We start from the raw sequence: 26136 nt of genomic DNA, 5'->3' as shown, positions 1-26136 counted from the left end.
AAACACACAGTAATTTTGAACTCTTCAAAGGTGGAACAATATTTTAGATAAGTTTTTGGGTATTTGGGCACTTTCAGATTTCAGAGAACTCCTGTCATGATTTGATCACAACATATTATTGCTTAATGTAATGTTATTAAGGAGAAACTTTACACCGAATATAGGTCACTTTTCAGTTTTAATATTTTAACCTTAGTCCAGTTGTTTTCACAAAGTTATTTGTCTCGATTATTCTGATAATAGCTTGTACGACAGTTCTACTGAATGATCCCTTAATGGACTTCCGCAGTTGATGAATTCGACAGTGTATCAAGTTTCAAGTCCGTAAAGACGAAGCCAGGGTGTCGTTTACTAAGGTTTTACAGTAGACTAATCAGGTAAAAGATCAGGAATATGGTAGGAAGAGTACATTAGTTTGTTTAAACAGTACAAAAAATGTCTAATCCTCAACTGATAATATGTAAATGACCTTGTAATGATTATGTAAATTTTTCCTCCCTGACCCTGAGTCGTCATGAAATCAGAGATTTTTTTGTCGTCGATGATTGTATCACAACTGTTTTAATCATAGTCATAAACATCTAGCTATAGGGCTTCAGGGTACTAGTACATAAAAATCCCTCACTCCAGTTTCACCGAAAATGTGAACACTTGGTTTTCTTATCAGCATTTATTCAATGGTTGAAGTTTAGCTGTCTATAAGGTTCATAAAGATATGGTCACAAGAACTTTGTGAACCCCAGAAACTGTAGTGGTTTTGTTTCCACACACTGAAATTGAATTAAGACAACTCCTGGTAGTTGTGATGGGACAGCTGTATGGGTCACGTTGAGTGTCTCTGTTGCATGCTGAAAAGGTTACAAAATCAAGAATGTTTTCTTCAGGTTTTTAACTCCCAAAAGAGTGGGCATAAAGCGTTATGTAGTTAATATTTATCCACTTTCATTTTCGTTCCATATCCCACCTGACTATTGTTTCTAGCTATCTTTATTTCTAAGGCTTTATTTTCTGCCCCATTTCTTGCCTTTGTGGAGATAGTTTACTTCTGTGAGGGCGTCTTGCATTCTGTGTGATGGGAGAGATATTGCAAAGCCTGTAATTGCTAACACATATAAGGGAGGATATTCTTAAATGACTAATGTCTTGATAGGACATATCGATGATAAATAAAATATTCTAAATCCTGAAATAAATCTGGGTTAGTTCTCTTTAAGTTGTCCTCAACTGATAGTATAGTGTCTGCATAATGAGACAATCAGATTAGTAGTAACCAGATATCGAGGCAATCAGATTAGTGGTGACTGAATATCGGGACAATCAGATTATTGGTGACCGGATATCGGGACAACCAGATTAGTAGTAACCAGATATAGAGGCAATCAGATTAGTGGTGACTGAATATCGGGACAATCAGATTAGTGGTGACTGAATATCGGGACAATCAGATTAGTGGTGACTGAATATCGGGACAACCAGATTAGTAGTAACCAGATATAGAGGCAATCAGAGTAGTGGTGACCGTATATCGGGACAATCAGATTAGTGGTGAGTGAATATCGGGACAATCAGATTATTGGTAACCGGATATCGGGACAACCAGATTAGTAGTAACCAGATATAGAGGCAATCAGATTAGTGGTGACTGAATATCGGGACAATCAGATTAGTGGTGACTGAATATCGGGACAATCAGATTAGTGGTGACTGGATATCGGGACAACCAGATTAGTAGTAACCAGATATAGAGGCAATCAGAGTAGTGGTGACCGGATATCAGGACAATCAGATTAGTGGTGACTGGATATCAGGACAATCAGATTAGTGGTGACCGGATATCGGGATAATCATATTAGTGGTAACTTGATACTGTGACAATCATATTGGTGGTGACAAGATATTAGGACAACTAGATTGGTGGTAACTTGATACTGGGACAATCATATTGGTGGTGACCAGATATTAGGACAACTAGATTGGTGGTAACTTGATACTGGGACAATCATATTGGTGGTGACCAGATATTAGGACAACTAGATTGGTGGTAACTTGATACCGGGACAATCAGATTGGTGGTGACCAGATATTAGGACAACTAAATTGGTGGTAACTTGATACTGTGACAATCATATTGGTGGTGACAAGATATTAGGACAACTAGATTGGTGGTAACTTGATACCGGGACAATCAGATTGGTGGTGACCAGATATTAGGACAACTAGATTGGTGGTAACTTGATACTGGGACAATCATATTGGTGGTGACCAGATATTAGGACAACTAAATTGGTGGTAACTTGATACTGTGACAATCATATTGGTGGTGACCAGATATTAGGACAACTAGATTGGTGGTAACTTGATACCGGGACAATCAGATTGGTGGTGACCAGATATTAGGACAACCAGATTTCTGTTGACTGGATATTTGGACAATCAGATTTGTGGTGACTGGATATCAGGAAAACTAGGTTAGTGGTGGCCAGATATTAGGACAACCAGTTTGAGTGACTGGATATCAGGACAACTAGGTTAGTGGTGACTGGCCATGATATCGGGACAACCTGATTATATGGTAGTCCTAGTTTTATTTTGAAAGCACAGTCTGACATTTGGGGAACAAAACCATTATATTTATACACAAAAGTCATTTTCTGTTTTGTAATCATGTGCGAGCTGCTAAAGCTCAAGGAATTTTTATGTTTTCCTTCCACGTAATATTTGACTTTGAGAAATGGAAAGCTTTCTCCTGTCACTGTAATTGCTTTTTGAATTGTCTGTAAATTTTGCAAAATTTCTTTAAAGAAACTTGCAGGGAAATATCATTGATCCACAAAGAACATTTGTGTGTGGGCTGTGCATGCTGACAGTGAAAATCCGGTTGACAACAATTATTGGCTAGAATGCATGACTTATAGGCCTTTGGTGGTACGATTTCCCCAGAGATAGATTGAGTGAGTTGGGATAAAACTGTATTTTGCCAATGTCTATAGGTCATTGGTTTTCCGACGTTTCATTTGGTCATCGTTTAGCGACCAGACACCCTAGTTGCCATGACAATGTATTTGTGCCGAGGCGTGTTAAAGTAAATATATCAATAGCATTGACCAACGCATTATCTTTTACCGATTGCATGTCAATTTTTATGCTGTGAAATTCTGACATTTTATTTTACGGCGTGTCAGCGTGTGTGACTATATTAGAGATTATTGGATTGAGCAGACATGTTCCTCGGCAGATAGACCATACAAATTGGAAAACTACAGATTTCTTCACGACTGTGTCAGAGTATTGAGCATTGGCAAGAACCACAGACAATTTACAGTGAAGAATCGTGCTTTTTATTACAAATCCATAGATAATGGCTGATGCGTTTTATGGATTATCAAACTGTAATTATGTTTAAACATTTACGTATCTCAGTCGATATATTTGGTTTCAGTTTGTCCTACTTTCACCTTCATAGTCGGTGGTCTGTCAGTACAAGGTTCATCGGTGCATTCGTCTATAAATAAAAAGTACGCTGTGGATTTGGATTTTTATAGAGTAGAATCAATCTGTTGATCTTACACCTCCCTAATTATCACCCTTGCTCACCATTCTCCTGATTTTGGATTACATTTCAGTCCTGTTGCTGATGATTGATTGCCTGTAGTTCATATCAATAGTGTACTTTTAGTGTCCATCAATACAGTATTGTACTAGATACAGAGGGAATACATGAGTGATATTAGGGCCTACATAGCAGAGAAAAATAGGCGAGTGGTATTAGGTTCTACACAGCAGAGAAAAATAGGCAAATGGTATTAGGGCCTACACAGCAGAGAAAAATAGGCGAGTGGTATTAGGGCCTACATAGCAGAGAAATATAGGCGAATGGTATTAGGGCCTACACAGCAGAGAAAAATAGGCAAGTGGTATTAGGGCCTACACAGCAAAGAAAAATAGGCAAGTGGTATTAGGGCCTACACAGCAGAGAAATATAGGCGAATGGTATTAGGGCCTACACAGCAGAGAAAAATAGGCGAATGGTATTAGGGTCTACACAGCAGAGAAAAATAGGCGAGTGGTATTAGGGCCTACATAGCAGAGAAATATAGGCAAATGGTATTAGGGCCTACACAGCAGGTTACACAGCAAAGAAAAATAGGTGAGTGGTATTAGGGCCTACACAGCAGAGAAAAATAGGCAAGTGGTATTAGGGCCTAAATAGCAGAGAAATATAGGCGAATGGTATTAGGGTCTAAACAGCAGAGAAAAATAGGCTAGTGGTATTAGGGCCTACACAGCAGAGAAAAATAGGCGAGTGGTATTAGGGCCTAAACAGCAGAGAAATATAGGCGAGTGGTATTAGGGCCTAAACAGCAAAGAAAAATAGGCGAGTGGTATTATGACCTACACAGCAGAGAAAAATAGGCAAGTGGTATTAGGGCCTACACAGCAAAGAAAAATTGGCTAGTGGTATTAGGGCCTACACAGCAGAGAAAAATAGGCGAGTGGTATTAGGGCCTAAACAGCAAAGAAAAATAGGCAAGTGGTATTAGGGCCTACACAGCAAAGAAAAATAGGCAAGTGGTATTAGGGCCTACACAGCAAAGAAAAATAGGCGACTGGTATTAGGGTCTAAACAGCAGAGAAAAATAGGCAAGTGATATTAGGGCCTACACAGCAATGAAAAATAGGCGAGTGGTATTAGGGCCTACACAGCAGAGAAATATAGGCGAGTGGTATTAGGGCCTACACAGCAGAGAAAAATAGGCATGTAGTATAAGGGCTACACAGCAGAGAAATAAATAAGAGTGATACTTAGGGCCTAAAGCAGAGAAAAAAGGAGAGTGATATTAGGGCCTACACAGCAGAGAAAAATAGGCGATTGGTATTAGGGCCTACACAGCAGTGAAAAATAGGTAAGTGGTATTAGGGCCTACATAGCAGAGAAATATAGGCGAATGGTATTAGGGCCTACACAGCAGAGAAAAATAGGCGAGTGGTATTAGGGCCTACACAGCAAAGAAAAATAGGTGAGTGGTATTAGGGCCTACACAGCAGAGAAAAATAGGCAAGTGGTATTAGGGCCTAAATAGCAGAGAAATATAGGCGAATGGTATTAGGGTCTAAACAGCAGAGAAAAATAGGCGAGTGGTATTAGGGCCTAAACAGCAGAGAAATATAGGCGAGTGGTATTAGGGCCTAAACAGCAAAGAAAAATAGGCGAGTGGTATTATGACCTACACAACAGAGAAAAATAGGCAAGTGGTATTAGGGCCTACACAGCAAAGAAAAATTGGCTAGTGGTATTAGGGCCTACACAGCAGAGAAAAATAGGTGAGTGGTATTAGGGCCTAAACAGCAAAGAAAAATAGGCAAGTGGTATTAGGGCCTACACAGCAAAGAAAAATAGGCAAGTGGTATTAGGGCCTACACAGCAAAGAAATATAGGCGAGTGGTATTAGGGCCTACACAGCAGAGAAAAATAGGCATGTAGTATAAGGGCTACACAGCAGAGAAATAAATAAGAGTGATATTTAGGGCCTAAAGCAGAGAAAAAAGGAGAGTGATATTAGGGCCTACACAGCAGAGAAAAATAGGCGATTGGTATTAGGGCCTACACAGCAGAGAAAAATAGGTGAGTGGTATTAGGGCCTACACAGCAGAGAAAAATAGGTGAGTGGTATTAGGGCCTACACAGCAGAGAAAAATAGGCGAGTGGTATTAGGGCCTACACAGCAGAGAAAAATAGGTGAGTGGTATTGGCCTACACAGCAGAGAAAAATAGGCGAGTGGTATTAGGGCCTACACAGCAGAGAAATATAGGCGAGTGCTATTAAGGCCTAAAACAGAGAAAAACAGGGGAATGATATTAAGGCCTACAGCAGAGAAAAATAGGTGAGTGATATTGAAAACCTTTACCAGAGAAAAAGTTGGTAATAAAAGTGTGTGATTGCTTTCAGTAAGATTCAATAGAGAATTACAGATGTCAGTAATTTCTTTTATTTCCTAGTACATATAAAGACAGAGCAAATCTGTCGTCATTTAGTAACACATTGAATTAACTACTCACCATTGGCATACACTTGGTGTAGAACGGAGGACATTAAATTTGTTGAAAATTGTTGCTTTGAGAAATGCATTACATAATAATGATCTTTACTACCTTATATGGATATCCCTAATGCATATAGCCTTATTTGGGTATGCCTAATCTACATTACCTTATATGGATATGCCTAATCCCACATTTTATTTGATGGGTGAATACACTGATAGATAATAACAAAATATATTGTCTCCTGCAAATAATAAATCACACGAGGAAATTTGAATGTCTTTCTAGGAAAAAGCTATAAATCATTTACTAAAATTGGTAACATTGTAACACCTCGTTTACCGTTTCTTTGAAGTTTCTTCAAATCCGGGTAATCGTTGATTTAAGAGGAAGTAGCCCCATGGTAACCGGTTGTGGATATTAAAGTGTGATTTATTTCTCGAATGTTTAATGATTTCTCCCCCCATGAGATCATTGATGGATATGCAGCCCACTATAGCTACAGTTCAGCTGGAAAACTATGTGTGTTTTATGAAAATATTCAGATACTCAGATACTGAGATTTGTTTTTATCAATAGTTTGATTTAAAAGATAAAATTTTTTAAAATCTTTTAAAGATACTCCACCACCGACAGAGCATAAATGATACCCATTTTTTGAGCAATAATTGGTGTTTAATCGTGTATATATATATGTGTAATTAATACAAAAAATAATTTAAAATTTCTTTTGGTGCGTGTGCAATAATTACTGCATTCCATATAGGACATAAAGCTACGGTGTTTTTTCGGGATGCAATTAATATTTTTATCTTGAAGTAAAATTAGCTCAAACTTTTCAATGGTGATAATGGTGTGAAGTAAATAACTTATGTAACTGGAAAAAAATACTAAATCGTCTGCTCCTGTTTTTGATAGAGAAAAATTACCATTTGTCAGAGCAACTTTAAAGCAATCATAATGTATTGTACAGTTATAGAAGAAAGGGAACTGTGCAAGTTTGAACTTTTTTCTTGCAAAAGTAAAGGAAAAGGAGAAATATTAATTCTGACAACATTTAGGCAAGAAAAACTAAAAATCTTGCAGGAGTGATACAAACCAACCAGAATGGAATGGGTAATGATAACAGTAAGGAAATAAAGACACAACAAACAAATTATTTCAGACAGCCTGTTGAAGACTGTAATTGACATTAATTTTGTGGTAAAAGACAAATTTCTGAAACAAAAATATTGCATTAAACAAATATATACCAACTCATTTGTATGATAACAATTATCTGTTAAATCGATGTATCCATGTGTTTCTTAATGATGACTTTCCTGTTTATTGTCTCCAACTGATTTAGCTATTCCAAGACAATAGACTGTATCAGGGCACTGAAGCAGACAATTATACAGACGGATGTCCTCTGTAGGTAGTCAACCTGCCAGGCTAATAGTGATCGAGTACTCTATACATATACTGGTTATGGAAATTTGGTACTGGTAAATGGAGATAAGCAGATAAAGAAATTGGATGTGATTCTGATCAGGTTGTCTAAAGCCGAAAGGCCAGAGACAAGAAGGATGGGGACGTGGTCTTCATCAGGGATGGATTCGTGGTTCCATTGATTGTACTGTGTACATAGGCCTAAACAGCGAGGGAGGAGAGGTCAGCAGGCATGCAGAGGTCACTCTGTGGAGGCTTGACCAATGGTCATATGTGGTCAGTTTGAAGCCTTCATTGTCACTATGCATTGGTCCTCAGTTGGACTGATGGTGACAATGTAGATTTCATGCTCAAAGTTCATAAATGTCTATAGACAGATGTTGCAGACATTTATTCACCATCACAATCTAACACAGTGACCATGGTTGTCAAATGGAGGTACCAATTGGATTCAAACGTCAGATGAAACCTGACACTCAAACACTGTCTCTTACTTTCAGACAAGAAATAGACAGGAATTATCTATGTAGCACTTCCCCAAAACCATCCCTGATAATAGATGAATGCTATTTTTTAAAGGGAAGCACACGTTGACAGAAAATCATTGTTAATTGATCAAGATAACTGTCTTCTGATTCAGATTATTTAAATTTGGATATCTGTTTCACCCAAGCATGGCTGCTCATCTGTCATACGAGCTGGGAATAGTGGCATGGCTTTGTCTGATAACCTAGCTACTACATCATTTGATATTTAATATCTGTGGGGGGTTGGTGTTGATGGAGAAATGTCACAGCTACGTACATCAGCCATGTCCAGAAATGTCAATAGGGGTGTTAATACAGACTATTAACTATCAAATTGGTATATGATCATCAATTTGGTCTATATTTTGTAACTGTTAATGCCGATACTCAGTGGTTAGCTCATCAATGTCTGTCTGAGCATCGTCATTGTTGAAAGAGCAGAGTTCATAAAGAGTCCTTAAACTCAGTCTTTTTTTTTTTTTTTTTTTTGCAAAGTGCTTGGTTGTTAAGTCATATATAAAAGCCAACAGTTCAACTTAATTGTTTCTGTATCTGCAGCTCTTTAACATACTGCACCAAGCCTTATATCCATGTGAAGAAGCTAAGTAACAGAATATGTAAGAACTGCAGAAAATGTTCCTGTTGCTACTTATCAGTGATGTGGAGAATGTGACTGCTCCCTGGAGCAGTTGCCCTCTTGTGTAGTTCTGGTAGTAGGTTACAGTGAGGTTGTACACCAATGTCAGCATAAAGTGAAGAGTGGAGTGTTGTACTGGGTGTTTTGGTTATACATTACAGTGAGGTTGTACACCAATGTCAGCATAAAGTGAAGAGTGGAGTGTTGTACTGGGTGTTTTGGTTGTACATTACAGTGAGGTTGCATTGTAATGTATCGTTTGGTAGTCTGTAGGTTGTCTATAGCAGCATTCAAATGTCATTTTAATGTCATGTACAGGGAGGTTTTGATAGTATGTTTCAGTGAATAAATAGCACTATGATTTTAGTGTATCCAGCTACATGTACTAATAATGTGAGGCTTCTGTCATAGATTTCGTTAGCACTATAATATCAGCATTAGCTCTCATCACACAACCATAAAAATAATGACAAATTCCTTAAAAGATGTCATATTTACCACAGGCATATATCTAATACAGAGAAGCCTGTCTTAATGACCATGGCTATTGGTAAAACGTACAATACAAATAAAGTTAATCTATCGGATAGGAAATCTGTTTCCATACAAAGCCTCATTTAATCTTGGCTGTCAGCATCATACACACGACAATCACTTGTGTGGTTTCTGGTATCTTTACTGAGTTGTGGTTGTGACAGGTTATCAATGATTTGTTGTCTTAAAATTCATATTAAATTGGGGGGGGGGGGGGAATGAAAAAATAATTATTTAGAAAATAAAAATTCTTTTGTGAAAAATTCTGGGTTAATGCAATCACAATTTTTTGCAGATGCCGCTATTTTAAACTGAATTCATTATGTTGCTCATAATTAAAGTGTCATGTTTTTATTTTGGAACAAAAGTGTTTTTTTTTAATTTCAAAAAATAGAAGTTGATTCTGCCCATAAATTGAGTGGACTTAAATTTTCAGACAATATTTGCTAGCTTGAATCTGTTATTAAGAGGTAAACATTGATAATTCTGCTGTAGATTATTATTAGTTTTATATAAATATCTTGAATCTATAATGAATAGAAAGACCATTATAGAAACCCATTACATCCATCAAATGATTACTTACTGGAATCAGCGATGTAATTGAAATTAGATTTGTGTAAGGGAATAAATGTTTTACTACTACTGTGCTGAAGTAGTTATGGCCAATTTATGTCTGAAATGAGCATCGAACGTGTGGAACGTTACACAGATATAACGCCTATAATCCCGGCGCACCAATTTAGCAGCATCTCTCTTATTATTCTGTATCGGTGAAATGCATATTGATTCTAAGCTAAAATAATTCCATGAAGAGCCTAGCTGGATAGATTCAACCAGAAGCATATTTCCAATTTTGGAACAGTTGTGGTTTATAAAATATATGTTTTAAACTAAAATAGAAATTACATGGCATATTATGTGTGATATAATTTATTTATTTCTTCTGTTCTGAATTATTAATATAGATCTTAATGAGATAAAATGTAAATCATGTAATTGATTTGTAGTAGGTAGCCATCTAGGTGTTATGGCCACGTAAAGAACATCACTAGTATAGATTTAGGTTTGAATGTGAATCTTTTGGCAATTCATTGATTAAGTATTTCTAATCAAGAGGTTTCACAACTTTTGATACCAGTATATGCATATATATCTTACAATTGACCACTTTTACAGGTGGTATGTAAATAATAAATATACAAGATGTATTATCATTGGTCATTTCCCCTATGATCATAAAGTTTCACTTTTAATTGAAGCATATTTGCTTTTAAGTCACTGATTTTTTTTTTTAAAATAAAATCTTAAATATATATATCAATTAAAGATGCTGTCTCAAAACGAATGTTGCAAATTATCATTTTCTTTATGACGCTTATTGCCTTTTTAAATTACAATAAATATACAGGTACAATGCCTGATTGAATAACACAAGAAACATCTTCAGCTATTTCCGTTTTATGTCTCTCTAAATTTCACTGTTAAACTAACAAAGCACTTTATGCTTTTGTCTTTACAGAATTGGCTGGGGTTGTCAAGGATACGAGTAATGGAAAGAAAGCCATTTCTATGGATACGGAGGACACATGTCCGGTGCCTGACAAGGCATTGGTACCAATTAATGGAACAAATGGCAAACACGGTATGACACGTTCTTCATTTACAAGATGTCATGATTGTCAATTTCACAAAGTACTGATTTTTTCTCTTTTGTCATGTGTGTGTTAAAATGTTGTTGAGGTTTAGAAAAAAACCCTTCTGAATTTCATTAGTAATAAGAAATCCAACAGAAGAAGTGTATTGATTTAATGTCGTGTACCAGTCTACTACAATTGGAGTCTGGCTTGACTGACAGATGACTTATCCATGTCATTGTAATACTGATTAGACAGGTCTCAGTGTGTCAGAAACTTTGGAGTGTTTGTAGTAAACTAATAAAGTGAATGTACAGGAATCTTTCCCACAAACTTCATGTTCCTGCTATTATTCACTTCCCTTAAAGATCCTGTAACCATGTACAGTTCATAGTGATCTTTTAACAAGGGAGATAACTTTCATTGATTTTTGGCTGGCATGATGCCGAGCCATGAGCTTAAGCGTATAGATTTATTGCTATAGTGACTTTTAATGCCATATAAACAAATAAGGATTTCAGTGATTGAAAATATGGCTATTTTAATGAATTTATTTTTGCTGTTTAAAATTCAGGTTCATTTCTAAATAGCTTGAATCATTCACTTATCAGTTATTCAGAACATTATTATCTTTTTAAACTAGGCATGAAGAAATTCATATGCAAACAAGCTAGATTTTAATTATTTTAATAATTTAATCTTTGATTAGATAGCTGCAGACAGCTATGATCAATTAAAAGTACAATATGAATAAAAGCTTTAGGGGAATGCAGGTTGTCCTTTATGTATACAAACCTTAAATAATAGAATTAATTAAGGCAGTATCCTTAATTTACAAACAGGTCCCATTGTAGGAAATATTGTAGAAGGGAGATAACCCTGTAGTATTTGAAGAACATATCTAAGACGTAATTTAAGGAATCAAGTAGTACAAAGAGATGAAAGTAAAGTGCAAAATAATGACAATAAAAAAACCTATCCCTCTGTAATCTGATCAACTCATGATGTGAAATTGATTAGAAAATATTTTTTGACTGGAATGACTAAAATATTAATGTAATAATGTATATTAGCCGTAACTATACGTAGGCATCTGGCCAACAGACTCACTAACTAAGTCATGCTTTGTTGGTGGGGAACACCTTTGGCGTTTAGGAAAAGAAAGTTCTTGAATGTAGATATTTTCCCTAAGTCCAGTATTGAAATTTTTGCTTTTCTTTCAGAAATATTCAAGATATAATAAAAACTAATTTCTTTTTCATGCTTTTTATCTTTATGAATTTCATAATAAGAGAAAATTCTCAAAAGTTTGTCTCTGCAAATTAAAATCTCCACCAAAACGTTTTTGAAAGGAATCTTCATTCAATTTTCAAATTTGCATATAATTATCTTCATGAACTTGATATGGAATGGAAATCATGAAATTTAGTAGTGGTAAAAGATAGTTGGTTGACAATAATTGTTTTTAAGATAAATTGAGATATAATGCAGATAGATTTATGTTAAGCTACAAGTTTTTTACAATCAATGATTTCTAATTCATGAATATTTTTATCTGTATTTGGTTTTTAGTTTCCGCCGTAGCTGGTGTGATGTCAGACTGTGTTAATGAGAGTAATTTAATGCTGGCTGCCCTCAATGGTTTCCTAATGGTCCTTGACCGCAAGAAAAACATCATATTTGTATCAGAAAATGTGGAGAGCTTTCTGGGCATTTCACAGGTAAATATTTAATACGACAAATTACAAACCAACCGAACCTCAAGACACAATCAGGATGTTGGCTCTAGCATCTGATGATTACTCTGATATACATACCCTACACCGTTATGATTGGTGTTTATGTTACCATCAGTTTTGGAGGTACAATTTTAGATTCTTACTTAATAGACTTACAAATGATTGCAGGTTTTTTGATGCTGTGAAACAGCATTCTTAGGTACGCTAGGCGAACCTGTGCACATCTAAACAATAAAACCACTCCGCGATGAAAATTAAATGTTGTTTTGTTCTTTTTACATACTACTTGATGGTATTAATAAATCGAACCTTAGTATTCAAAAATACAAACATTGAATTTGTACATACATATGCTCCATAGACAATGTGTTCTGAGTGTTCAGTTGGGACTATATGATTTTGGTCTCGCTACGGGTCAACTTGACTCCCGAAAATCAGGAACAACGCCTTCTTCGATGTCTCCCTCCGCGGCTGACTTTAGGATTTTGGATTGTGTATGTTTTTTCCAATTTTACGTAATTCATGCTGCTGATCGATTAATGTAATCAAATGCTAGGAAGATAATTGCAAAAGAAAGTTCCTATAACATTTATAAAGCTTTTGTGTTTTGGTTTCATTGACGAACTATATTTGATGATATTATTGCGCAGTATAAGTTAATAGTTTAGATTACGCGTTTCCTTCCTTGTTCTGTCACTGGATGTTGTGTCTTTTGTTTATCGACAACAGCGTATATTGAAAGGGGAAAATTTCAAAATTTATTAACATTAACTTACAAAATATAATGATACTATAATATAGATCTATATATGTACGAGCCACTTAAAGTGACAAATGAACTTATGTTGCCTTGTAATCTACGGTAGCCTTACGAAGACTTGCTAAAGTCCGATGCATTGCATGGATTTTCTTGATGTTAGCGTTCTTATGAATTCAAAAGAAATTTGAGTGTTATAAGTAACCAAATAATGAACCTTTAATTTGGCAAAAGTATCTGGCCATGATTTATTATTTGTCAAAGTCGACAAAGCAAAAGTCACGATAATATGTTCTTCACGATAATATGTCCACTAACTGTTAGGCTTACGAAGACTTGCTAAAGTCCAATGCATTACATGAAGGTTTCTCGATGTTAACAACTAGCGTTCTTGTCAATTTAACAGAAATCTGTGTGTTACACGTAACGAAATAATGTACCTTTTATTTATCAAAGGTATCTGGCTATGATGTTATATTTTTCCAAAAATATTCTTAGATATTAAGTGGATATTAAAATACGGATATGTTAACTTATTATTTTTTTGTCTTTTAAGAGACATTGATAAAAATGATAATTTTAGTAATTAATAAAGACTTATAAAAATGATAGGTTCTACTCAGATTCTGACCGGATTTATTGTGTTGAAACCGTTATTTCAGAAATGATTTAAATGTAAAAATTATTTCAGTTATTTTAGGAAAATGAGTTATTCAACTTATTGTTCTTGAAACAACTTTAAATATCATAAAATAAATACGGTATACCATATATATAAATATGTTTAACTCCAAAATTCAACACTGCACACTTAGTATACTAAATTCAATATTTAAATGAAAAACAAATTTCTTTATTCCTTTGTTCGAGTCCTTCATTCACAGCATCTATGAGTGGCCTTGGCACTTTGATTTAGATTACTTAAGCTAACATGGAGTAAGTATCATAAAGTGACACAAACTTTGTAAATGTTAATTACACCCAGCATATCCTATAGCCTGTTTGGTGTTGTCTGCTTGTGTGATGTTAACTTTAAGGAATTAATATGTAATATATGACTTAAATATCGTATATCTATATCTTCAGACAAAATTGATTGGTAAGTCTGCTAAAGAGTTTTTACACCCAAACGACATACCAGAGCTGAAGAAACAGTTCAACCTCCAGGTTAAAGATGGTGATGTTCAGCCTATCATTGAGGAAGGTAAGTCAGTGATCAGACAGAGAGGGGGCTGGACCCTGAAACAAGGGGCTGGGGTAGGGGCGAGTACCTAGGGGGCCACCACTTTGGTACCACATGTAGGGAGAGAGGTTAATGAGTACCGTATTTTCCCCGCCTGTGTATAAGTCGCACATGTGTAAAAGTCACAAAGGCCTTTTTTTTTTTTTTTTTTACACAATTTTTTCAGTTTTTGTACATGTATAAGTAGCACTGATATTTAATGTATGAGTTTGAAGACGGTTGTGGATGATATTGGTAATAAGAAGAAAATAGTTTGATATGTCCTGGAGAAAATTGGAATAAATCAGAATGAAACAAGAGTAGCCATAAACCAATGTCATGTTGAATGGTCACGCCACACGGTGTCTGGCATGTCTTGTTTTTATCTTACTTACTATTCTCATACTCATCAACCACCAGATGAGAGTATCTCAATTAGTGTTTCCTGATGATCATTTGTAGATTACCTTCTTTAGATCTCATCTCAAAATAGAAACTACTAATGTATCAATATACTGCTGTATTTTGCTGTAAGCCCCCTACATACCCCTATATATAAATACTGCTGTATTTTGCTGTAAGCCCCCTACATACCCCTATATATAAATACTGCTGTATTTGGCTGTAAGGCCCCTACATACCCCTATATATAAATACTGCTGTATTTGGCTGTAAGCCCCTACATACCCCTATATACTGCTGTATTTGGCTGTAAGCCCCCTACATACCCCTATATAATACTGCTGTATTTGGCTGTAAGGCCCCTACATACCCCTATATATAAATACTGCTGTATTTGGCTGTAAGGCCCCTACATACCCCTATATATAAATACTGCTGTATTTGGCTGTAAGGCCCCTACATACCCCTATATATAAATACCGCTGTATTTGGCTGTAAGGCCCCTACATACCCCTATATATAAATAAATGGAGTTTAGATGGAGGGGGTTATTACCATATGTAGGGTTAGGAAAGAGAAATATATTATAAAGAAATGAAAACACTAGGAAATTCTTTTTTTTTCAAAGTCAGTTTAAACTTTGTAAAATTTTACAAGCAAATAATATCAGAAAAAAGGGGCAAGGGTTTCTAATTGGACTCAAGACTGGTTTTGAAATAGTAATAAAGATGGGAAGGGGCTTATTATCTGTTAATCTCAGAAGTAGCAGTTCAACAATGACCAACAACAGTCATGAGGAATCTTACTAATTCATACATTGCCTGCCCTGCTGTGAAATGAAGAGTGTGAGGGGGTATTGTTATAAAGTGTCCTGTGATCTTTCCTGTTGTGTAGTGTCCTCTCCTAATCTCAGATGGAGGCAAGCATTTTATATCTGACATTTCTAATTCTTCCATATTTACAAATTATACATTGAATGTGTTACAGAAACCTTGCCCAAGCTTGAGGACAAGCGCATGTTCTACCTGAGGATGAGGTACCACACGACAAAGGCTGGTGCTCGCAGTCGACATAATGGATACACAGTAAGTAAATGCACACAGGTTTCTGCATCTTTTTAAAATTTGTTCAAATAAATGACCTTGTACTTCATTTAAGGTCACAGGGGTTAAATAGACTGAACTCTTAAAACATTTTCTTGTCAATAACTAGGAGGCATATAGACCTGGTATTGGGCTTGTAGCATGCTGCATTGATGGGCAACCAAGTTAACAAATGTTTAAAATGAATTACCTTGATTTTCACTCACGTTCAAAGGGGTCAGATAGAATAAAATATTAAAAAATAAAATCTTGTCAATGACCAATAGCCTTAAAAGATCTGATATCAGGCCTGTAGCATACTCGGATAAAGAGCCACCCTACTGTCAAGGTCACAAAGATCAAATATGTTAAAGTCTTCAAACAATTTCTCAGGCCTAAACTACTCCAATATTGGTCCTGTGGCATGCGGGACGAAACACTTTCAACCTTTTTTACTTGAATAACATTGACCTATTTTCAAGGTCAGTGTGGTCAAATATATCAGAATTTAACAACTTGCACTGATGATTTCCCAGAACACAATATCTTAAATTAATTGTCCGTTGTAGAAAAGGTAAGCAGTTTCAGCCCATTTGGTCAATTCTTAAAGTAAATTAATGTAAATGTTCTAAATGAAAATCATGATGCATTCTAATACCAGCTTTAATTTATGCATTAAATTTTTTTAATTTTTTTCTCTATCAGCAAAATCAGAAATCAGATAAAAAGTGACATATTCATGTACCGTCTTTGTCTTGTAAATATAAAAAACACCTATATATACAAACATCTCATAGAAAACAAGGAGAGAAAAAGTTAGAATTTTGCATGTGCAGCACATTATGTAGGCAAGCAGATGTAAAGATATGCCGCCTCTTTTCGATGATATCCATCTACCCTTGTCATTTTGCAGATAAGCATATAGACTGGAGATTTGAACAAGAATTTCTTTATACAGGTGCGCAGTTACCGTGGTTCATTAACATATATAAGATTACACGCGAATCATTAGATCATATGCTCAGATAACAACATCTAGTTGCAAATTTGGTACTAATTAAAAGTAACAAGGGCTTCAGAGAGAACAGGGGTCAAATGATAATCTAACCAGATAGTCTGACTGGTGAAACTCAATCACATTCATTTACGCTCATCCATATGTATTATTTTTATAAAATGGAGACAAAAGTTCTGATGTTTCACTTTGAACCATACCATGAGGTTTCTTCTTTTTGGGAAATGGCAGTGTAAAAAACAAATAGTGATTTGTCATTTGTTTCAAAAGTTGTTTATACAATATAACTGAATTAATTTCATTTGATGTGCAGTCAACAAGTGTCAAATAGAGTTTATATTGTCAAAGACCAATTTATTCCGAATGAAGCATTCAACCTTCTAGATTACAAGCATTTCTCTCACTGCCTAAATGTCCCTTCTCTTTATTTCCACGAATTCAGGAATATTGTTTAGGGAATGTATTTCCTTTTTTATTGTCTTAAAAATTAGATGCAAATGCATGTATATCATACTTTAACAAAGATATGGAAATGGAGATTTTGGATGTCATATGAGTGATAATTTGATAGATGTTATGAAATGTGTCAAGGAAGATTGTATTCTTGCAAGTCATTATATGTCTTATCTCATAATTTAAAAGATGTACACTTTTTAAACCAATATAAAGTAAAAACTTGATGAAAAAAAGGCAGACATTTTGTTTCACCAACTTCAATTCCTGAAGTCATATCATTGTCGATATCACCGCAACAGTAACAGAAACATTTCACGGGCCAATTCACTGAATGATAAAGGAGTGTTCATTTCATGTAATAAGTTCAAGAAAGTTTTCTATTTTAGCGAGCCTTAGTCTACAAAATATAAAATTTTCTACAAGTTTCATGATACCCTTTATAACAACACTACAATAACCTATGTTGCAAAAACTCTAACAATGACAGTCATTTTGTCACAATATCCTTGAATTCTGACGTCATGTCAATGTTTACTGACGTCATGTCAATGTTTACTGACGTCACATGGTATTTCCTGTCTGGAGCACTTAATGAAAAGTGCTCCAGGTTATATTACACCAGCTGCCCTGCAGGTAGGGCGTTAGAATTGTACCTGCTGCCCCTATTGCAGGGCACCGCCTCACTTTTGGCCTTGAGTTGAGCGTTCGCCCCTGTGAGGAAGGCTCTGGGTTCTGTCCCCTGGCCGAGACACACCAAAGTCTATAAAAGAGGTAGTTTCTGCTCCTGCTTAGCGCTCAGCATATATGGCGTAGGACGACTGGTTCGCCCGTTGTGAGCATAATGTGACCAGGTGTGGTGTGTTGCTTGGTGTCTGCGGAGGCATGCTTCAGTGATTTAGCACTATAAAAGGGCAACAGTTCCACTATACAAGAAGACACAACACGAACATACCGCAGTCTCCCAAAACATGCACCTCGCAATTCACGCATGCTACACAGAACATACATGGGAGGCCATCCTTGCATGACCTTGGCTGTTAATAGGACGTTAAAATAATTAAACAAACAATATTACACCAGTGACACATGCAAAAATATTACAGGGCGTAGTCATCTGGCAGGTAAATATAGATGTAGTAATGATACCCTGGACCAAAAAGTGTGACAGAGTAGCATTTTATGATTTTTCTGAAAGTTCATCAAAACATAACTTGAGAAATGATTGTACATAATGTAAGAGACGCTTCCTTCCTCTTTAATTAGGACATGTATATGATGTATGTTGCTGCACAGGCGTATTGGTGTGACTGTCTGCAGGCAAAATGTCTGCTTATCTTTCTTTAGCTTAGGTGCACTCAGATGAATAATTAACATAGCAATCTAGTCTAGGTTCACCGTGAAAATTAATCTTTTATGTATAGAGTGTATGTGCAGAATAATGATATTTTTTTTCTCCAACTTCCTGATATTTGACTAACCTTATCAGTGTCTTGTCCATATATACCTGACCCTAGTGAGCATATTTTGACATTCTTGTTACCCGCTGTCGAAAAAATTTCTTTAGAAAAATTGGAAAATTTTAAAGATAAAACAACTATTTCCTGTAGATTGCCAGGCTACAATTTTCCCCAAAGACACAATCCAAGGCTTAAAATCTACCATTTTTCAGTTCAACAATTTTTTAGTGTTTTGTGTTTTATCAAAGATGGCTTCAAAAATTTAATTCTAACTTTGCAATTTCTTTAGCAGAACAATTTTAAAATTAAAAAAAAAAAAAAACAATTTAAAAAAAAAAAATTATGCCATGAGAATCTCCATCTCTACCTGATAATTACAATGTTGGAATTTTTTTTTTTACATTTCATAAGGTCACACATGCCATACTAATTTAAGGTCTGTATATCATATGGTAAAATAATTTCAGGTTTTGGTGCATTTTATAAAGACCTCTGTTCTGTGTTTTCTCTACCTTTATAGTTGGGATCAAATGTCTACCTAATTCCTAATGGAAAATGCCCATATTTTATTAGCCCACCATTATCAGATAGGGGGCTATTCAAATCGCCTTTTGTCTGTTGTCTGTGTCCATCTGTTAACAATTTTTGTTACCGCTATTTCTCAGAAAGTAGTAAAGAGATCTTTCTCAAATTTCATATGTAAGTTCCCCTAGGACCTTAGTTGTGCATATTGCATTTTGGTACTGATCGATCAACAAAATGGCCGACCGGTTGTCATCTTGGATTTTGATAGTTAAAGTTTGTTAACGCTATTTCTCAGTATTGAAGGGATCTTTCTCAAATTCCATATGTAGGTTCCCTTAGGACCCTTGTTGTGCATAATCAATTTTGGGACTAATTTAATAAAAAGATTGTCGACTGGCCGCCATCTTGGATTTTGGTAGTTGAAGTTGGTTATTGCTATTTCTCAGAATGTACTGAAGGAATCTTTTTCAAATTTCATATGTATGTTCCCCTAGGACCCAAGTTGTGCATATTGCATTTCGGTTGAAATATTCCTTAAATACTCTGGAAAAATATTGCTGTTATATCCAATCGCCTGACCTGCAATTTCTCTAGGATTAATTTATTGGGTCAACTAACATTTTGGAAGGTGAATATGAGCTATGGGTTAGTACACTTCGGGGCGTGAAGGATGAACATGATTCTAATATTACGGCACCAAGCACTCACCTTGATGCTCCAAGGACACCAAAGCTTGAGTTCAGTAGGACTAAAGACACCAAACATTACTTAAATCATCTATATAAATGTAAAGCAATATACAATAATGTAGGGTTTTAGGCCCTGCAAAAATGTTAGGGAAAAAAAAGTAAAATTTTGTATATTGTTTGATTTATTATTTTTTCTTGTTAATTGTTTGTTTTTGCATTGGCTGACTATTGTGATATTCTAGAATCATAGCTATATTAATCCTCTGTATATTGATTTATAAAATGGTAAGTACTTCTTGGTGATAGATAAAACATTTGTACTCCAATGTAAGATGTTGGAACAGTTAAAGTAGCCGGAACACTCGTCTGACCTAAGCTAAATATAGAGCATCTAGGTGAAATAACCTGTGTTATATCAAGATTGACGGAGCCAGCGGACACTTTTTTAAGATTTGAGGTTCACATCCTCATAGCTATAAAAAACAACTGAAGGCAGGATTATCTCAACACCATATATCAGATATACAAAAGAGAAAAAAAATGTCTGAAAAAAGATAGGGTACATTTATTTATAGGACCTGGAGTGGACATATATGTTAATAATAATTTTATACATATGCAGATGGCCTGTTCATGGGTAATATAAATATTGATGATAAGATTATGGCCAAATTTGCATATGTCCAAGCTGAAGGCAAGAGGGTTACTAAGGACAATGAGGATGGAGCCTTGAATACATAATAAACCATTTTATCTGATAGTCTTTTCTGTTGGATGGCAGACTTGTGGGAGCAGTATTGTAACATGGAGACTGGCCAAGATGGCTGACATATGACACCTCTAGATTGATGGGCGATTTTCTCTAGTTTCATATCACCCTATCCCATAACTCTTTTGTAACTAAGTGAGTTTTATGAAAAGTCATCATCGTTTTGCAAGATAATCGGGTCGTTTAGGCCATAATTTCCCTTATGTGGTCTACGCGTCAAGCATGCAGCAAATTTGAAAACTTTGTAACATGTTTTAGTGTGAAAAGGACATGAATTCCTCTTTTTAAATTGTCATTTCATTGAATAATGTCACATATAACTTGAATCGATGTTTTAGAATTCTAAAGATTGAAATTCTTCAAGCGATACTCCTGCTGATTATTTCTTTGTATAATATTGAAAACACTGTGTCAGGCTTACATAAGTGACCTTATTCCCACATTTCTTGGAAGAACTTTGTATCAATGCTCAGTGTCATGATTTGAAATTCCTTGAAGCAATGTTTGATTTGGTAACCACTTGTACTTCCCATAATTTCACTTTATGAAATGAAAAAAGTGCTCTATAATTAGATCCTTGACAATTAAGTGACAGTAATTCTGCTACATACAGTAACCACAAAACTAAATGTTACATAATACTATTGTTTTTACATCCCTTTTTGAAAAAAAAAATATCATTGGTATTGTTAACGATTTTACTTGATATTGAAATTCTTAATTATATGGCTATATATATATATTGACCATATATATATATATATATATATTCATGATCATGCCATACCCATACCAGATTCCAGTTAAGCAACAATAACCTGTCTTGGAGGACCTTTAACTAGAGAGAAAGTTACTTTTTAACAAAATCATGCACTTGAAAAGGTACAAATGCGACTGTAAGTGTACTTACAGACACATGACATTACTGCTGGTTCAGGTCCAACCTAAAGGCAGGGAGTGAGCTGTCCATTGTATTGTACACACTGACCACAGTGGACATTTGTGGGCAAGTTGCAGTCATACAATCGTTTTACCTTCTTACATTAAGCAATTTTCAAAACACTCTCAGACTGAATTGTCTCTTTATTAGATTTATCATTAGAGGACCAATAAACAAGTCATTTAAACCTTTAAAAACGGGAAATAAAGGTCTTGATATATTTCATGTTCGTAAAATACTAGTCATTGTGAAATTATAAAAGAAATTCTAATAATGCATTATATATTGCTCAAATGTGTTTTGAAAGTCAAGATGAGCATTTAATTATTGTTTGCCATTGCTTGTGAACTTCATGGAATCTATAATCACGATCTCGGACTCATTTTCAAAGTGACAGTTTTAAAGTTTGACACACTGCTGTCATATGTACCATAGAAATTCCTTCATAAACAAAGATTCTCCTAACAGTCCAGACTAAAACATGATATTGTAATTTTTTAAGGGCTGGTGCCGAGCAAGAAAAAACAATAAATTCTTGTATTTCCTTTACAAATCGAAAATTATGAATGGACTTCCTTATGAATATGTAAATTTGTTTATATGATAATAACGTAATTTCGTGCTGGACGGATAAGTTTTATGAGCTGTTTTAATTGATAAAAAAAGCAGGTATTAGGATATTAAGCTTCTCTGATTATGGAAACGATCACAGATAAAGTCACCTCAAGTTTCGAGTTGCGGAGAAGAGGAGCCAACATGGCCAACTTCTCCTCTGTCACCGCTGTACCCACTTACCTAGTGCCCTACCTACAGACACGTGACCTTGCTATGATACTATATATGGAAACATGTAGGTCCTTTTAGGTTATCTTGGGACCATTTCTAAGGGTATGGTTTCTTTTTACGTAAATGCTGACATTTACATATATGAAATTTCTCGCTTCTTTGGTTGGTGTTTGAAAGATATTTAAAAAAATATTTACTCTGGAATTCTCAAAGTTGTATGAATTTTTTTTTAAAGATTATCAAAGAAGCTTGAAAATTTTTAGGTTACATTATGACATCACCAAGAATGTATTTTTGAATACATTTCGTGAACATTTTATGTTTCTTTGAGTATTGAATTTTAAACTCTGATTTTTTTTTTTCACAATAACATTTGTTTGCATAATAAGTATGCAGAAATTGATAGAAACTTTTCTAACTTTATAACATGCATTAATGAAATTTAAGATCTTTTTATGATTTTAAGCCCTTTCAAGAAATGTGTGGAAGGGCCTGACCATGCTGTCCCGTGTGTCAAATCACGTTGCATCCTGTCCTAATTTTATGTGAAGACAAAACATTTATAACTGAAATGTCTGATTTTCTTTTTTTTATTACAAAGTTTTTCTTCTGATGTTAAAAGCAAAATGAAAGATTTCAAATCTCATAAAATATTTTATGAAGTTTGAAAAATCAATTTTACATGATAAATTCTTTTCTTTAAAACACAATTAATGCGTTATTTTTTTAAAGCTCCTATCTATTTTTGGTTTCTATATGATGTTGCAAAAACATTGTCATGCCAATTTCTTAATTTTCTCATGTTACTATGCTAGAACATGAGGTCAAAGCTAAAATTAGAACACAGTTCAACTACGACGTAACATTGACACAGGGTCACGTGGAATGTTGGAGTACCAACAGGTTTATCTAATAAGACGTTCATTATTCACGCACTAAAATCATTTACATATGATTAACACTGATACTTGTATAGGTTTCAATTTTTGAAATTTAACACTGGCAAATTATTCAAGCTAAGGTTTACAATTTTTTGTGGAGTCAGCGCTCTTTATTTTATACAAGGATGCCATTTTATGTTCATGTATTTTTCAGTGCAGATACTAAATGCTGACCTTTGACCTTGTATAATCATATGCATCCTACTCTCCATGATATGTGTGCTTAAATTAGATGTCATCTATGAAGATCTTCACTTCAATAGGCGATTAACCAAAGTAGAAATTTTAGCTGACCTTTTTAGAGGGTGGTGTTCCACCCATATTAGTCCCTTCATGCAAAACAAGTGGGGGTTTATGATGTGTTTCAATGGCATACACTGAAATCAAAGCATGACATACAGTCTTCGCAAATTAAATATTTGTCATGGTTCACTTCAGATTAAGTTGTTATTTTTGCATTTTCCAACTTATTGAGAAGTTTTGATAAAAATTTAGCCTTAGATCCTTAGATATAAATATTGATGGACTTTTTGACCGATATCCATAAAGAACTGGTTGAGTGAAGCATAATAATTGTTTTTATTTTTTTTTAATGATGAAATCTTTAGAGTCTCATGTTAAAAATATAACCCTAAGATGACAATTATGATGTGACTTTTTTAACCAATATCCATGAAGAAGTGGTTCAGTTAAGCAAGGGGGGAAATCTTGTCTTCATTTTTCTTTTTTTTTCTGAAATCTTTGGTTTCATGTTAAACATATTTTTTAGATCAATGCTTTTGAAATGTTTTGTTCATATTGCTTTAATTCAACTTTCGTTAGCTCCTATTAATTTTGCGATTTCTATGTCAAAGCAAATTTGTAAAGAAAAACTCTAGCAGACTGAAAAATTGTTCGGATACCAATAATGTTGATATCAATTGGTGGTGATAAACGTTCGTGAATTTACCAGGATAGCGAAAGTCGAGAAAGTATACTGCATGGTATGTGCAAAATTTAGTGCAGTAAGCCAAGGTGCATAAATATCAGATAAGCTATAACTTATAGGACAGTTTATGTGCAAAAATATGCATTTATTCATTTCTTATCATACAAATAGCACTAAACTTCTTTTTTTTCCCCTTTATCACTGCAAACACGATAGAAAAAAAAGAAGCATTATAATTTTTTCCTTTTATGCATTTTAAAATATTCACTTCTCATATTTTGGGTGATTTAGTGTTGCAAAAAAACTGAAGAAAAAAACTTTTGGCTATTGAAGACCTTGTCAAACCACAATGATCTTGTGATTTATTAATGATTCTGAGAATCATAGTTTAAAGCCATTTCGTAAAAATGTGCTTCTGCAGCGATGTAGGTATGATGGCTATGCGGCAAGGAATGGTAAAATGATTGTCAACCAAGATGTACGATGGTAAAGATGGAGAGAAGATTAGTTGTGAAATGTGAGCAGAAGAATCTAGTGTTGGCCTGTTTTTGATATGCGATTGTCAAGATTTATTCCAGATAGATAGGGTCGTAGTGTACTTTACTTAGTTGGGACTTCAATCCTCAAATGCAAGTTGTGATTGAATTTCACTATCACGACTCCTGCATAAATATATAATATACTTGTACCTTCTCCCTCCTAATGGGATAACCACCTTGGATCAGATTTAAGACTGATGGGTCTTAGATACCACGTTTATTTTAATTTACAAGTCAGCATCACAAGATTTAATGAAAATTTCTCCTCTGCAACTCTTAAAGACCGGGCTCATTCATTTCCATTCTTGAATGAACCAGTTCAGCTTGAGTGAGAATTTAAAGGGCTGCAGTGTTGACGGGAGACAACCTAATATTTTCACCTTGGGTAGTTTCTTTAGCTAACGAGAATATACCTGTCAGTTCAGAGTCTGTTTCCTCTAAATCTTTTCCTAGGTAGGTTGCAGACTCCTATAAGATTTCAGGCAGTTTTAATTGCCACTTTTATGGTGCAATAATGTATGTTTTAAACCTCAATAAACAGACACAATGAAAAATAATATTGTCTTAAAACATCAAGTTGCAATGAAAAAGCATTTTTATTTTATTGCACTGTGCGACACTCAAATGAACATTCGTTCTGGTATCTTTCAGTCATGATGAATTTCATAAATGAAGAGTGAAGAAAAGAATTTTATTTAAATGATCTGGAAAGAGATTGTTTTAATTCCAAAAGTTTTATTTACTGCATAACTCGGCCATTCTTTTAAGTTTTAACAACCTTAGGCTTTTAATTAAGCTTCTGAAGATAAGAACACCATCAAAGATAAGGCGTTATTATTAGGGATAATATCAATGTTTTCATAGATCCATTTATTTCAAAGTAAACATTGGAAAACAAATTCCAACATGTGTTATATACACGCATTAAAAAATAATGGATATAAGAAGTATAATGTAACAAAATTGGGTTATAAAATACCCTAGTACTTATTATGGAATCTTAACCTGTTTTTCATAAGATGTCATTAGTATTTATTTTTCCACGATTTCTTTGCAAAGAAACCTTTTCATTTAATCAGT

At 34.8% G+C, this 26136-nt stretch overlaps 1 protein-coding gene across 3 annotated transcripts in view; it reads left to right on the top strand.

Moving 5' to 3' along the window:
* Positions 1 to 26136, top strand: part of LOC138317975 (protein similar-like) — a 78304-nt gene that overhangs the window by 31738 nt on the left and 20430 nt on the right. For all 3 annotated transcript variants that reach the window (XM_069259966.1, XM_069259967.1, XM_069259969.1), the window contains 4 exons: positions 10695 to 10817; positions 12382 to 12530; positions 14392 to 14509; positions 15917 to 16014. In XM_069259966.1, the coding sequence (XP_069116067.1) occupies positions 10695 to 10817; positions 12382 to 12530; positions 14392 to 14509; positions 15917 to 16014 (488 nt within the window). The remainder of the gene's footprint in view (positions 1 to 10694; positions 10818 to 12381; positions 12531 to 14391; positions 14510 to 15916; positions 16015 to 26136) is intronic.

The sequence above is a fragment of the Argopecten irradians genome, chromosome 3 (genome assembly GCF_041381155.1).
Source record: "Argopecten irradians isolate NY chromosome 3, Ai_NY, whole genome shotgun sequence".
NCBI classification, from domain to species: domain Eukaryota; kingdom Metazoa; phylum Mollusca; class Bivalvia; order Pectinida; family Pectinidae; genus Argopecten; species Argopecten irradians.
This window is presented reverse-complemented; position numbering and strand designations above follow the sequence as displayed.